The sequence below is a fragment of the Salarias fasciatus genome, chromosome 17, assembly GCF_902148845.1.
Source record: "Salarias fasciatus chromosome 17, fSalaFa1.1, whole genome shotgun sequence".
In the NCBI taxonomy this organism is placed as follows: domain Eukaryota; kingdom Metazoa; phylum Chordata; class Actinopteri; order Blenniiformes; family Blenniidae; genus Salarias; species Salarias fasciatus.
Window position 1 is genome coordinate 2,284,135 of NC_043761.1, and position 15,529 is coordinate 2,299,663.

The 15,529-nt window shown below is 43.6% G+C and overlaps 1 protein-coding gene and 1 long non-coding RNA gene across 5 annotated transcripts; both read left to right on the forward strand.

Moving 5' to 3' along the window:
* Nucleotides 1-1,496: 1,496 nt before the first annotated feature.
* On the forward strand, nt 1,497-6,936 carry LOC115404276 (23 kDa integral membrane protein-like). Of its 2 annotated transcripts, XM_030113547.1 has the most exons (10): nt 1,507-1,525; nt 1,576-1,677; nt 3,274-3,330; nt 4,204-4,323; nt 4,424-4,498; nt 4,741-4,836; nt 5,284-5,412; nt 5,538-5,570; nt 5,751-5,834; nt 6,824-6,936. In XM_030113547.1, exons 2-10 carry the CDS (start codon nt 1,618-1,620, stop codon nt 6,914-6,916), a joined length of 747 nt encoding a protein of 248 aa, XP_029969407.1. In that variant the 5' UTR covers nt 1,507-1,525; nt 1,576-1,617; the 3' UTR covers nt 6,917-6,936. The 2 variants fall into 2 exon arrangements, with proteins under 2 accessions (XP_029969406.1, XP_029969407.1); XM_030113546.1 differs by having other exon boundaries at nt 1,497-1,677.
* A 4,584-nt stretch (nt 6,937-11,520) lies between these two features.
* LOC115404283 (uncharacterized) lies at nt 11,521-14,743 on the forward strand. Of its 3 annotated transcripts, XR_003933323.1 has the most exons (7): nt 11,521-11,710; nt 11,994-12,054; nt 13,395-13,617; nt 13,721-13,831; nt 13,999-14,062; nt 14,205-14,329; nt 14,409-14,743. It is a non-coding gene; the product is annotated as an uncharacterized LOC115404283 (long non-coding RNA). The 3 variants fall into 3 exon arrangements; XR_003933321.1 differs by having other exon boundaries at nt 11,994-13,617; XR_003933322.1 differs by having other exon boundaries at nt 11,994-13,617; nt 14,429-14,743.
* Nucleotides 14,744-15,529: the final 786 nt, after the last annotated feature.

Below are 15,529 nucleotides of genomic sequence, written 5' to 3' on the forward strand. Positions count from 1 at the left end.
TTATCTTATCTTATCTTACCAGGCCAGGCTTCCAGCCGTTGGACTGTGACGTGAATTGGTTCCACTTTTACGGGAATCTTTTAACAGGAGGAGCGGAGAAGCTGGTTGGCGGCATGAAGCGACCTGCCGCCTCCAGACAGACTCCGGCTCGGAGCCCAGAGTGACGACCGACCTTTAAACACAACGAAACAGGTTCAGCTCCTCTGAACCCGATCGCATATTTACTGCATCTGTCATCAGCTGACAGTACATCGAAGGAAGGACGAGGCTTTTATCATTTTCAAGGAACACGAACACGCTGTAAACTGGGATTTTTTTTCACCTCAACCTCATCTGACACTTTTAAAACAACCGCAGCAGGAAAACAGACATAAAACCCGAAAACATGAAGTGCTTCCTGAAAAGCAGTTAAAATGGGCTATCAGTTTTTAGAGCAGAGGATGATGGGGCAGAAACACAGAAAGCTCCGTCCCCTCCCCACTGAAGGATTTTTTTTTTCTTTTCGTGCTAAAAATTTCTCAGCTTTGTGGCCCAGTGTAACAGATTTGGATTTTTTTTTTCAGACAGTTCCTGTAAATGTCGCTGCACGTTGAGACTTTCCCACCGCTATAACACCTTATTTCTTCAGAGTCAGACACAAACAGGAAGTCAGTGTGGCTGCGGTGAACCTCAGCGACCTGCTGCCAACTGACAGATACTGCCCGTCTGGAGGCGGACAAATAACGACCGAAATCCAGTCGTTTATTAACACAACGTGTTTTGTTCTTCTTGATGAATTCATCTTTCTCTTCATCCTGAAACACACTGCCTTTTTTTCCCTCCTGCTTTATTTGTGAGATTTCCTTTTCAGTGTATTGGAGACAGTTTTCAAAATGTAGACTTTTAATATATTTATTTAATGAAAAGATGTAAATTGTTAAACTTTGCAGTTCCTTAGGTTGAAAGTGAATTGAATGCAGACCTGCCTGATCAGTAACCCACAGGTTTGTTCCTGTTTGTGATTGGTCAGATGCTGCAAACTCCGCCCCTCTTATGTGAACTGATGAAGACTGGAGACACCTGGGCTGATTTACTGACCCTAACCTTCACCTTCGCCCTAACCTTAGCCTCAGTCCACACTCTTTAACAGAACTGGAACTTTCCTCTGTTTCTGGGTTGAAAGTGTTTTCCTGCTTGTTTTTCCTAAAGGTTTAAAGGTTGTTGCTGTTGAGACCAGGGCCTTTTTTTTTTTTTTTTTTGGAATCTATACCTTTAAAAATAAAAGCTTCATGCTGTCATTTGTTTTCTTTATTTACTCACAAAAAAAAAAAAAGATTTTCACCAAAAAGAATCAGTTATTTCATCACCAAAGACAAAAGCAAAGTTTGAACATTAGAAAGAGATGTTGAAGTGTGTGTGTGTGTGTGTGTGTGTGTGTGTGTGCTGTAGCTCTGCCTCTCCCTGCTCTGCCAGGCCTGCCTCTCCCCCTCTCCCTCATTAGGACACACACAGCTGCACAGCATCACAGAGCTGCCCTGCTGCTCCTCACACACACTCCGGCCAGCCGCTCCTCACACACACTCCGACCAGCCGCTCCTCACACACTCTCCGACCAGCCGCTCCTCACACACTCTCACCATGACGAAAACCAACGGCTGCCTCCGCGGCATCTTCCTCGTCTTCAATGCCATTTTTGCGGTGAGTTTTAACACTTTTAATTGTTTTCTGGAGTTTTTCTATTAAAGCACAAAAAAAAAGAGAGAAATTTTTTTTTAAAGCCTGTAGACTTTTCAACTTGATCTTCTTCTTTCTTTCTTTTTTTTTTTTTAAAAAAAAAAAAAAGGTTCTAAACCTTTATTCAGTTCGAGCCTTTTGCTTTTTGTGAGACTAAACGTGAGTTTGATGGCTGCAGGCTGAGGTTATGTAACTTCCAGCAGAGTCGGGTTTCACACCTCACCCTCCCCGAGCAGCACAGACCTCCAGCTGCTGAATGCTGACAAAACAAGGAAAAAAGATGGAAATGTTTAAGTGCAACGAGTGAAATGAAGATTTCTTAGATGGAAAAGTGACTATTATCGGCCCCCCCCCCCAAAAAAAAAAAAAACAAAACAAAACACAAAAACAAACTGGCTTCCTCTCATAAGTTAAAAAAAAAAAAAAAAAAATATATATATATATATATATATATATATATATATATATAGCTTTGCTACCATAAACTATAAAAATAGTATTATTAGATTGAATTATATTACTTTAATCTTAAAGGTCATTACTTTGTCACTATGAACTGAGGAAATGACTTTAATCTAAACAAAACATGGAAGTGAATTTATATTTCTGTAAAAGTGCTTTGTTTGTGGTAGCTAAAAATTGTGTCACCAAATCACAAAATGTTGGTAAATTACTTCATATCTGCATTAAAAAGTGAATTAATTCATATTTCAGTTGATAAAAAATTAAAGTAGATGGCTTAAGATCACTAAAACCTTAAAGTGTTTTGCTTTGAATTGGCAAGAACTTTTAAAAAGATGTAGTAAATTGTTATATTAGAATGAACTAGAACGAATGTAAACGACGCCTCAGTTCACCATAACGGACTAAAAGTCTTGTTTTAAAAAGGCAGTGTGATCTTATGCAATCATTATTTTGAAAGTTATGCTGTTTTAGCAGTTTAATCATGTTTTGCTGTTTTGCATTCCTATAATTTCATCATTTGCATAGTTTTTCAGCTGACTTCAATTTGCCTCATTATTGAATTGTCTTGTTTTTCCTCAAGTTATGAGTCTTGATTTAAAAAAAAAAAAGAGAATTATTTATTTTCTAAATAATTTAGTGGCACCTTCATGCTACTGATAGGACATTAAATTCTTGGACTTCAAACAAAAGACGCTCCTTGTTACTTCAGATGTAATGCGGGGAAAAGGGCCCTGCGGTTGTGTGTACCTCATGCAGCCTTTCTGTCTGCTGGGTTTTTTCCACCACTCCACTTCCTCCGCAGGGTTTTTAGCTCTTGGTCTCCCCCTCCTGGTCAGATGCAGGAACGACAGCCACACACATAAATACTGTGAAAAGTACGAATTGACATGTGCTCTTATCATGTGATTTACAAAGGTGATCTATAAGATACTGCAGATTCTGGTATGAGGTCTCAAAATACACACAATTTAAACAAAGAATTAAATCTGATGGAGACTCTTTGAAACTCTTTTCTGGAGACGAGACCAAGAGCGACTCTCTGAGGCAGAACCCGGAGCCGAAGACGAGCTCACCGCTGTGTTCTTGTGTCCTCAGGGTATTGGAGGTCTGATGGTGTACGGGACGATAAAGGCCACCGCCTTCAGCAGCCAGGTAAACTACAGCCGCATGACTCTTTCCTCATGTCTCCATGTTGCTGTTTCAGGAGACGGAAATCAGACTGTGGCTGCTTAAACGAGACAAAACTCATCCAATCATCTGGACTGAAGTCAGAATAGAAGGCCAGGGTCCTGGAGTCTGCAGCAGAAAAACTTCATCCAGCGGAAATTCCTCCTCTTTCAGTGTCTCTCAGGTTACTCAACAGTTGTTTGTGCCTCCTTGTAGGCAGACGTGAGCCAACATCAGAAATCAGAACCAGGTGGAGGAAGCTGAGTGGGTTTGGGTTTTCGGAGAGCTCAGTGGATGCAGTTTCGTAATCCTGAGGGAAAAAAGAGCAGCCGAATGGAATTTTCCACTCTCTCCTGGATCTGTGAGGGAGTGAAAACAGCATCAGGAAATATGTTAGCACGGAAGGAAAAGATGATTTATGGCGATCCAACTGACTTTCTGTTTTCTAAAGAGATGTCCTGATCAGTCAGCTAAATGATTAATCCAGCAATCGGCACAACTAGGTCAACGTTGCACTTTATCGCCATTAGATTGAAAGATGTTCATAGCGATGGCCTCAGTGTACCCAACAACCCACAGATAATAAAAAGACAAAGGTCCAAGGACAGAACCCTGAGGGACACCGACCGTTTTTTATTTTTTTTAGAACAACAATTTTTAGCAGCAGTTACAATAAAAGTCCTACGTTTTGATGTACAGGAGAACCAGTCTGAGGCTGTTCTGTCTGACCGGAGCAGGGAAACATTGAAGATATAGCAGAGCGTGGCCTTCTAGAGCCAGGAGACCCCGTCGCTGATCTGGATCTAGGTTCTAACCCACTGGCTGAAGCTCGGTGGTAATGTGGCGTTTGTGTTGCAGCTGGCGTCCGTGGGGGGTCCCAGCCTGGCCTGGAGCTGGATCATCTCCATCGCCATCGTCGGAATCGCCGCCCTGGGAATGTACGCCGGCAAATACGAGAGCGCCATCGCGCTGAAAGTGGTGCGTATCCGGCGGGGACGAACTGCGTCTGAGAAATGAAGCCTGTGGCTGCGTCTGGAAGGAAACAGGAACACGGGAGTGAAGGTCTTCTGGTGTCCAGTTTGCAGGTTTCATGGGCGTGTCGATGGTCATCATGTTGGTCTGCGGCATTATCGTGGTCGTCGGCAAGAACAAGGTCAGCCTTCTTTCCACTGTTCATCAGTCAAATAAATGGTTCTGGGGCAGTTGTGGCTCAGTTGGTGGAGTGGGTTGTCTTCCAGGTTTGAGTCCTCGTCTCACTCTGACTGCTCAGTGTTAAATATGGAGCAGGCTTTAAAGCCCACTGACTGATTCACTCACTCAAGACTGGTTTTGTTAAGAGTTTGTGATCCAGTTCCAGGAGACACGATGCTCAGCGTTGTTCCGTCTTTCTTGCAGCTCGCGGACGCCTTCAGCGAATCCTCGCCGGAGATCCTTGAGGCGGTCATGGACGATGATTCGATGAAGGAAGCGCTGGACGAGCTGCAGCTCTACGTAACGCTCTTTCTACTCTACCTGCTTCTCGTATTTTGCGGGAACTTCTAGAAACTCTGAATTTAATCTCGACTGCCAGAGGATCAAAAACAGATGTGATGTTTTCTCCAGAAGCGTCGGTTCAATATGTCAACACTTTTTGACAAATTTTAAAAAGTCACGGAATATTTTGTTTCACCGTTTGGAAATCTTTTCTAATTTCTTAATTTTATCACTTGATGCTTTTCAATTCTAGCAGTTCATTATTTTGTATATAACTTTTTTATATATTTGAGCTTGGATTGTCCTGACTTCAGGAATTGTCTTTATTTTTATATTTATACATAATTTGATGTTAAAGCTCAGTTTGCAGATTTATTGATGTGTTTGTTTTGATTGATCTAGCCTGTCTTCAGCTTGTTGTGGGCTTGGGAAGGTTCTTTACGCCCCGTGTTGCTGTGACTGCAGGGTCACTGCTGTGGGGTCTGGGAGCCCAGCGACTGGGGCAACAACATCCCCTCGTCCTGCGACTGCAACCACAGAACCAAAGGCCTCGACCTGGGACTGGGACGGGCAAAATGCACATCCAAACCCATGGTGAGTCTCCCGACGTCTGAAGTTACCGAGTGTTGTCTGGAAAAACGAGCTTCTGTGCTGCACTTGTTAGGAATTGATGCTGGTTGGATTTTAACCGCTTCCTGTTCGGTCTTGCTTTCCTGCAGGGTTCTACGGGACCCAGTCAAATCTACTCACGGGTGAGTCGTCTGAATGTCCCGCACTAAACCCTTCTGTTCCATCCCGTGTTACAACCAGCTGATTTTTCTGAATCATAACCTGTTAAAGCTCGATCCAACCTTCATAATAGCCTGTTTTTCCAGGTATTTCACACAATGGCCCGTTATAATCACGTCTGTGTGTGTTTGTGTGTCCCGCAGCCCTGCAAAGACGTGGTCATCGTTTTGTGTAACATGGTGCTGAACGTTGCCATCGGTCTCTGCTTCGGGTTTGCCGTCATTGCTGTGAGTTCCTCTTTGTTTTCTGGACTGTTCAGTTTTATTCAACTTTTAAAATGTCGTTGAGAAGCTAAACAGAAGCTAAATCACTCCTTTTTTTTTTTGTCCCTTTTATTCAGTCAAAACTTTATAAATGGATTCATACAGTCAAAAAGATGAATGGACATTTCAGTCTATTCATGAATTTCCTCGGTTTTGACATCGTCCCTGTTCTTATTCAGTATCTCAAAGGTTCAAAATATATTGTTTTATACTTAAATTTTTTACATAATTTTTTTCCGTGTTTTAACTTAACGTTTTGACTGATTCCCAACATCAGTGAATTAATTCCCAGGTTTTTATAACTTAGAATTTTAGGTTTAAGTTTAAGAGCAAATCCCAAAGGTTGAGAAGGTAAATTCTTAAAATCAAATTTCAGGGTTAGTATGAATTATTTGGAAATTTGAATTCATTTAGAAATTTATTCACATTGGTTTTTCATTTCATAGCATGAATCATAAATCCGTTTTAGTAACTTCATAACTTTTCCAAAGTTAAGTCCCAAGGGGACTTTAATTTGACTTTACTTCAGATTTTAAGAATAGATATTTAACGTTTGACTTGGATGATTTACGTAACGACCATTTGATAAAGTACTTGTAAGTGCACAGTCATTAAAAAAACTAATTTAGGCAGTAAATCCAGTGTCGGCATTAAGACGCACTGTGGAAATGCGACTCCAGACAAAAGTCCTTTTTGAAACTTTTGTTTTTCCTTTAAATTTACACTTGATTTTGTTTTCAGACCTGAATGAGCAGCTTTTTTGAATTAATGTGGAAAATTTCAGGGTTAATTCAAAATGAGGATATTGTATTAATGACTTTTTCAAATTCCAATCGAATTCAAGAAATTTTCCAAGAAATATTCCCAATGTACACACTTGTTTTTGTGTTTTGGACATAACTGAAATGCTCGCATGTTGCGGTGGATTGAACCCGGCGTGTCTCTGTGCTCAGCTCCTCGGCCTGCTGATCTCCCTCCTGATGGTGCACCAGATCCAGCGCTACGACGGCATGGGCAGAATCGCCATTCCCATGAAAGGCTTCTAAACCGTTTCTCTTCGAAAAAACAGAATCGTATATTTTTGTGGTAATCGTGTGGTGTTTTTTTTTTTTTTTTTGCTGATGATGCACTGTTGTGTTTTTGTATTTTCTGCTGACCTGATGCAGTTCTGTTAACCTGAAACCAAATGAAAATTCCTCTTTAACCGTTTAATAATAAAAAGTTTTATAATGTAGTTTACTCCTCTTTTTTTAAGCTTCTGAGATGATTTGTGTTCCAAGAAAATCTAAAAAACATTGGTGACTGCTTAAAAGAAAAAGGATTTACTCGTCTATAAGGAGAAGTCTTTATCATCGTTTGAAAAATTACATTCAACCCTCAATCCACATTGTACAGACTCTTAATCTGGTTGTAGTTGCTGTTGCCATGACGCTCATAAAAATCACAAAATGCCTTTTGAAGAAAATCAAGCAACATAAGATTTATCAGGGTTTCTGTTACTTTTGCCTAAAACGGCTGAAATGAATTCATTTTTTTCCACATTTTGTTTCATTCCTTTGTTTTGTAAATAACCCAAAAGTCCTCAACTTACAGGCTTAAAACTCTAAACTGACTTTAGCTGTTGTAGATAATTTTTTTTTCAGCTTCAGTTTTTAATGTGAAACACATTTAAAAAAAAAAAAAAAAAAAAAGGATAAAGAAAAAATGTAATCGCTATTTAGGCCTACATGAACCAAAACAATAAGTCAGACTTCTCTAATCCTCAATAGCTTAGTTCATTTTCTTAATTTCCCATCAAACATCAATGGTTGCATTCAGTCAAGGTCTATAATTACAAATTCCTTCAATAGTTGTATTCTATCAATGCAGCATTGTCCTCAAACACACAGCTCCTCACACTCATTGCATAACGTCTCCTCCAGCAATCCTTTTTGTTTTTGTTTGAATACACTCACGAGAAGGAGGTGCGTCACTCAAACAAAGAGCAGATGTTGAACACTGTTATATAAGGAAGGATTCTTCATGTTTGAATTGAACTTTTCAGCTAAAGCAGTGAGCAAGCTCACAGGTTCACTGTCTAACTCGTGCAAACTTTCGTATCTTTTTCCTTCTGGCTTTAATCGTCTGATTGTAAAATCCTCTTGGAAACGCTCTATTAATTATCTACATGCAGAGTTCTTGTTTTCCTGAATGGCAAGTTTATTTTGAAGCAGTAATTTGGCAAAAATCTGAGTGAGTAAAAGAACAGCCGTCAGTCCAAAATGCTTCATTTCTTCATCTAAAACTGAAAAACTACAAAATATGGAATGTGTCTTTGTGAAGTTAAAGGGTAATTCAGATACTCTGGAGAGTTTTATCAGTTTTTTTTCTATTTTTATGATTTTGGTAGCATAGCATTTAAGACTAACATGTTTGTTAGTTTGCAAGAATGTTCAGGATTTGTCACAAATTGTTTAAGTTGTTTATGTGATCTTTTATCTCTATATGTTGTCCTTCACTGCCTCCAGCGTTGGGGTCTGTTAAACCGGAGTCCGTGGTGTTTTGGTGTCTTCCTTTCCAAACAGGCCTGGTCGTGTTTGGACTCTGAGCGTCTGTCTCGTGTCGAGCGTGACGGACTCCCTCTAAACATGTCCGACGCGTGTTGTGAAAAGCGTGCGTGCCGTGAGCAGGCCTCCCGCCGCCGCTGTCGCACTCTGGCGGCGAGGGGAGGGGGGGGGGGGGGGGGAGCAAGCGGAGGCGGAGCCGCAGGATTTCCAGTAACTCCGTTACGTAACGCTGGCGATGGAGAACAAGCAGCCGGCATTCATCAAACTCACAAAGCCCGAATCCAGAGGACAGGAAGCGGACTGCGAGCGTCGGACTCGTCTCTTCCTGCACACTGAGCCCACTGTCCGGCCCGCCGACCCCGTTCTGGAGCTGCTGTCACGAGTCTCGAAACGGGAGCATAACAACCATAAAACCACAAAAAAACCCTGATCCTGCCAATAATTAACACAAACACACGTCCAGGCTTCTGAATGGAAGCAACGCTGATAAAACTGATAAGATCTGAAAGCAGGAGCTTTCCCAGACAGGAGCTGGAGCTTATCGCACGACGGTGATAAGGTTAAAGGAATACTCCACCCAAAAAACGATTTGGCCTCATTTTCTACTCACCCTCATGCTGAGAAACACTCTGGAGCACTTTTTTGACGATTCAAATGCAGTTGGAGATGTTTGGGGATTTTCGTGGTCAACAAACAGGGACCGACAGAGCCCGACAGGAAAAATGGTCCATAAAATCCACAAAACGTTCCCATTTTCCTTCATACTGCTCGTCCGCTGTAATCCAAGTGTCCTGAGCGCGTAACGTCCATAATTAATTCTTAACGAGGTCATTTAGTACATTTTAAGCGCCCAAACAGGGCGCTGTCATACAGCTCCATTGCATGTCTGCGCGCGCACCCTGAACTACGGAAGCCGCGGCAGACCAAGCAACACGCTTGTGCCCTTTCAGCAGGACACCGAATTCAAAGCTTTAAAACAGTAGCCAATCACTTTTGTGATTGTCCACAGCTCGGTCACTCACAGCAGAATATAAACAGCGGAACTTCTTCTTCTACGCTTGCAATTAAGAAAAGTAGTCGCTGAAAGCGCGCAAGCGTCTGGCTTGGTCTGCCGCGGCTTCCGTAGTTCAGGGTGCGCGCGCAGACATGCAATGGAGCTGTATGAAAGTGCCCTGTTTGGGCTCTTAAAATGTACTAAATGACCTCGTTAAGAATTAATTATGGACGTTACGCGCTCAGGACACTTGGATTACAGCGGACGAGCAGTATGAAGGAAAATGGGAACGTTTTTTGGATTTTATGGACCATTTTTTCTGTCGGGCTCTGTCGGTCCCTGTTTGTTGACAACGAAAATCCCCAAACATCTCCAACTGCATTTGAAACGTCAAAAAAGTGCTCCAGAGTGTTTCTCAGCATGAGGGTGAGTAGAAAATGAGGCCAAATCGTTTTTTGGGTGGAGTATTCCTTTAAGGGTCAAGTAGGGCCGCCGTCAAACTAGATCAAGGCCTCCACGGCGTCCCATCAGTCCGACACGCTTCAGTCTTCAGAGCTTCAAACCTGCTTTCTCTGTTAAAACACAAACGTGGATGAAGAATCCGCTGATGGAATCCAGCCGATGTTTACAGTGGAAATGATGCCGCCGAGCGGATTGTTTTGTGGCGTCGCCATGTCGACGCTGAAAACTCTCCAAAAACTAAACTTAAAAAAACGGAGTATTTTTAACCCAGTGGCCGCGTAAACATGAGGTGGGAGTATTTTATGGCGTCATTTTAGTGCCAAAATTCCGCGCGCAAAAAAAAATAAAAATCGCGCACAGTTAAACCACTCTCTGTGCGCTCGCGATGCCTCTCCGCGCGCGCGTGGACTCTTTCTGCGCGCGCGCGGTCACTTTCTACGTGCGCGACATCACTTTCTGTGCGCGCGCGATCTCTTTCTGCGCGCGCGGTGGTGTTGAGTTTTGGCACTCAGGGGGCGGGCTTTGAGTTGACGCCACTCAACCCCCCTCTCCTTTGTGATTGGTTCCTCTAAACGTCTACTGTCTTCCGGTCAGAGCCAATCAGAGGTTAAGTAGGGCGGGTCGTCATCGTTTGGCGGCAGAATTGGAAAATTGAGGAGTAAAATTGACACAACATGACCTCCATACAGTGATTTGATTACTGTGGAGGAGACCTGGCTGTTTCCTGGGAGGAGAAAGAAGGAATAAAAACGTTTTCATGGAGCCATCAAGGCTATCTGTCTCAAATGTATATGTAAATTATATTTGATTTATGTCTGTTAGTGTATATCTGTTATTCATCTAATTATAAATCTGTCTTAGATTTTTTTAATTACATTTAATTTATATCTGTTAGTGTATATCTGTTATTTATTTAAGTATATGTGTCTTAGATTTATATGTAAATTATCTAATTCATATCTGTTAGTTTATATTTGTTATTTGATTATATCTGTCTTAAAATGATATTTAAACTCTAATTATGTTATTTAGTTTATATCTGTTATTCAATTATACCTATCCTACATTTATAGTTAATTTTTTCTCCTTTTTTTCTGTCTTTTTCCCTCTCTCTCAGATTTCATTTGATTTTATGCCAGGATCAGTGAAGTACTTTTGCTTTTTTTTTTCCTTTGTTTTGAGCAGGTGATATGTTGATAAGTTTCATAAGTCGCAAAAGTAATAGACCCTTTTGAAGACAGTAGCTGTTTAGAGCAACCAATCACAAAGGAGAGGGGGGTTGAGTGGCGTCAACTCAAAGCCCGCCCCCCGAGTGCCAAAACTCAACACCACCGCGCGAGCAGACAGCTCAGACATGTCACCGCGCGCGCAGAAAGAGCTCGCACGCAAACAAAAAGTCATGTCGCGCGCGTAAAAAGTGACCGCGCGCACGCAGAAAGAGACCGCGCGCGCGCGGAGAGGCATCGCGAGCGCACAGAGAGTGGTTTAACTGTGCGCGATTATGATTTTTTTGCGCGCGGAATTTTGGCACTAAAATGACGCCATAGGTATTTAAACAGCCGCCCCCTCCGTGTGTGTGTGTGTGTGTGTGTGTGTGTGTGTGTGTGTGTGTGTGTGTGTGTGTGTGTGTGTGTGTGTGTGTTCCCGTCCGTCCTGTTTTGTTTGCACGCTGCTGCACTCCCGACTGCTTCCCGGCATTCCTCGCCATGAGAATCAATCTGTACAGTTTACGTTCCGCTGACAGGTTTGACCTTCGGTTGACCTTGGAGACAGTCGCCTCCGCTGATCGGCGCTCCGACACCAGAAAGACCAAACAACCAAAAAATCATCAAACATGGGTCTGATTTTTATTCACTTTATAGGAAATGTCTCTCTCCTGTGCCTTTAAAAGCTCTCAGTTTAAATTTGGTAGAAGAAGTTAAAAAGAGATTTTCACACCTGAATAAAGGACAAATATGACGACGCTGTAAAAGGTCTTTGTGTGAAAACATGGCCAGGCACCATGGACTTCACGCCGATGTTTTTTTTTTTTTAAGCTTTGAAAGTAATCAGAACTCATAAAACCATTTCTGATCAGCGGCTGGTGGGGGAACCAATCATCATGGTGCCTGTTGTGTCCAGGGGGAATAAATTGGCTGCGGTACCGCTCCTCCATGCAGCAGTACTTCCAGGTGTGGAGCAGGTAGGAGCTGTGTCGCTGTGTGTGTCGCTGTGTGTGTCGCTGTGTGTCGCTGTGTGTCGCTGTGTGTGTCGCTGTGTGTCGCTGTGTGGGTGTGTTCCTGTGGCGAACAGCCGAGGTTCCATGTTTGGAACCTTCAGGCCTTCTGGCTTCTCCTGTGGCTCATGGTGCCTGACATGCTTTGCTTTTTTGTTGGTTTGACAATGCTGCTTTGTGTTTTTGTGCCTTTGTTGTGTCTTTTGTTTGTTGTGCCGTCTGCTGAAGTGTCAGGCAGTTAAAGAGGATATTGCAACTGTTTTTTTTCTGGTGTGTCATGGTGCACCCTGGGAGTTTGGGACGGGGAATGCAGGATTGAGATGTCGGCGTTGTGGTTTATTTTGATGTTGTGGGGTCGGTGTGTGAGAACTGTGAACAAGTTAACCCTGAATTGAAAGAGGAGTAACTCCCACCTGGTTCAGAGGGAAAAGGAAGTGAACCTCTCGGTTACCAACGTCTCATGGTGCGTTCACACCGGACGCGAATAGCGCGGCGAGAGCAGCCGAGTTACAGAGAAAATATATGGTTTTCGCGCGGCCAGGAAGCGTTGAGCGGTCACGCGGCGCAAATTCAGCGAATTGAGCGGCGGAGCGAACCGCTCTAATCGCGCCGCTGAAAGTTGGGAATGTTGAACTTTTGAGCGAATTCGTGAGCGGTGAACCAATCGCAGAGCCGCTCTATATGACGTCATTTATGACATACTGGAGCCCCGGGAAACTCCAGAAATGGATGAGAAACTGATCACAGCGGTCTGCGTCGCCCTGAGCCCATCGTCGTATTTTTATCGGGACAGGAATAAAAAGGAGCTTGGAGGAAGATCAGTGAGGAGGTCGGGTCCCGGGTAAACTGAGGATAGAGACTGTGGTGAAACAGTGTTGACCGTCAGTTAAACAGTGAGTTCACTGAGAGGTCGGGTCCCCGGTGGAATGCGAGCGCCGAAGCAGGACAGCAGCTCGTCAAACTGACCCGGGAGAGATGGAAGTCCCGCTGAAAGCGTCCTTCATCCCGATGCAGCTCCTGGAGTAAATGGTGAAACTCTCCATACTCTGAACGCCTCTGCAAAATACTATGAATCCAGACACGTCGCCTGGACTCGCCACGACGCCGTTGTCGGGCTTTATCAAGCAATTAAGCAGACCGCCGGCAGCAGAGACGTGAATTCAGAGGCAGCCGCTGTTGGGTCACAAAATGCACACGCCGCCAACCAGGGGCGAATTGCGCCGCGCTACTCGCGTCCGGTGTAAACGCACCATCAGAGGCGCTGGAACTATCCGGTCCGGAGCAGGTTTTCACCTCAAACCCTGAAGTTTCTCTGCAGCTCCGCCTCCTTCCAGCCACAGAGCAGCCGTTTCTCAGTCCGGGTTATTCTCTGTACTTGTGAGCTCACGGACTCCTGAAACGTCATCAGTCGAAGACCAAGTACTGATCCAAGTACGCATCTCACCGAGTACACAAGAAATACCTGGATGTGGACTGACTCCGCCCACTTTCACATTTCGCAAGACATGAAGGAGGAGTGACCAGACAGCGGTGAGTAGAAAAAGTCTGAAATATTGGAGTTATTGTTTAACCAGTGTTTTAGGAGAGGTGATAGCCGTTTAGCATGTTTATGGGGTCGGTCTCTCCACTTCAGGCTTATTTGAAAATATGTTCCGAGTTCGGACCGCGGCGACCCGGCGCTCGGCTGCTTCCTGTCGGCCGTGACTCTCGCTGTGGTTGAACAGCGAGATGTGGATCGTTTACTGTGAGTCCAGCAGTGTCTGGGTCCAGTTAATCTGTTTTTAGAGTGAATCTAATTGGCTGAAGGAAAATCTCACGTTGGAAGCTGTTTACCTGTTTTTCATTGCTTGAATTACTCTGTGTATAGATAATGAGTTTTCAGTGTGTGATTCTTTTATTTGTCCTCCTCAGAGACTTTGGGATCTCTTCAGGTTCGGCTGACGCCAAACAAGCTAATCTGAAGGGCTAATCCAAGGTATCTGACCTGCTTCTTGACTTTGAATGACGCCAGAGATGATTGATGTATTGATATATTGTCATCTTATCATGGTGAGAATTCACTTTGTGTCCTTGGTGTTTATTTTCTGGTTCTTGAAGTAAAGCTTTCTTCCTTCCAGCTGGTCGTCAGTCTGGGGTCATAAAGGTAACTGGGTTCTGCAGGTCTGAGTCTGCACCTCCACCCAGCAGAAACCAGCTGGTTCATGGAGGATCTGAGCAGGACCAGGGCCTCGTCACATCTCAGGTTGTCAATATAGACCTCAGTAAACCTCCTTTGGCGTCAAACACCCTGCAGTATGACAGAGGGAAAACTTTGTGTTTAGGTAACTGTGTGGCTCTACAGGAGGAAACATTCTGACGTGGCTCCATCAGCGGCTAAAGCAGGATGGAGTAATGCCTGATGGTTCCGGGTTCCTCCTGTCTGAGAGCGGGTCACTCTGAGATGATGTTCATCCACAACACTGAGGACGGTCCGGCAGAACCCCGCCGGAACCCCGAGCTCCGAACTTCATCCTGGGGCTTTTTCCTGGAGCAGCATCTGCAGCAGCTGAACAGTGTTCTCCCTGGAGAACCGTGAAGACTGGAGTCATATGACCTCCAGGATCGACACCTCATCGTTGATCTGTGCATGTTGTTGTTGTTCCTGGTAAATAAAAGAGAGAACTGTAGAATTTCTAAAAACATTTCTTTTTTTTTTTTTTTAACCTTCCTGTTGTTTTTAACTTGTATTTATTCATGAAGGTTCTGTTAAAATTTCATTTAACTCCTAAGTCTTTGTTAGACCCTGTTTATGATTAATATCTGTCTTTGCTTTATGGTGTAATAATATGAAAGATGGGATCGGCATTTATCAATATGATCGTATGGAAAGATGAAATCTCTCCACAGGTCTGACGTCGTGGAGCACGTTTGGTTTGCGGTGCAGCAGAGAAAAACCTGATGGAGCGTGAAAATGATAACAAAGCAAAACCTCAAACATGTCCTAAAGCACAAGCTGCACAAAGGAAAAAAAAGGGAAAAGAATAAAATAATGTCCTTACAGAATATCTAAAAAAAGTATCCCCTTGTGGGAATAAGTCACACTGGCTGCTGCAGAGCAGCTTCAGATGATCAGGCCAGCAGAGGAAACGCTGCTGCTCAGCCCCGAAACGGTGTGACTTTATTTTGGCCTGAGCAGTTTTACACAGTACCACACTGACCGATGGAACTGCTGACATCTGATGCGCCATGAGAGGACCCGATGTGGGAACCAGCAGAGCCTCCGCTGGGGGCCGGACGGAGGAGACGGGACCTGAAGAACCACTACTGAAATGTAAATAAACTCTGATTTTCTCAAATGATTTATTTAATCAGTGACGTGAAGCCAGCAGCCGAGACGTTAACATCTTAGCTGAAGGGAGATTAAACACAGTGGACGTTCAGTCAAACATTTTATTCAGACTTC

What these genes read in the sequence shown, in the direction of transcription:
- LOC115404276 (XM_030113546.1), top strand. Translation starts at nt 1,618, where the DNA reads ATGACGAAAACCAACGGCTGCCTCCGCGGCATCTTCCTCGTCTTCAAT. An exon ending in TCTTCAATGCCATTTTTGCG is followed by an intron (nt 1,678 to 3,273) that starts GTGAGTTTTAAC and finishes TTGTGTCCTCAG; the next exon opens with GGTATTGGAGGTCTGATGGT. An exon ending in TGGACGAGCTGCAGCTCTAC is followed by an intron (nt 4,837 to 5,283) that starts GTAACGCTCTTT and finishes CTGTGACTGCAG; the next exon opens with GGTCACTGCTGTGGGGTCTG.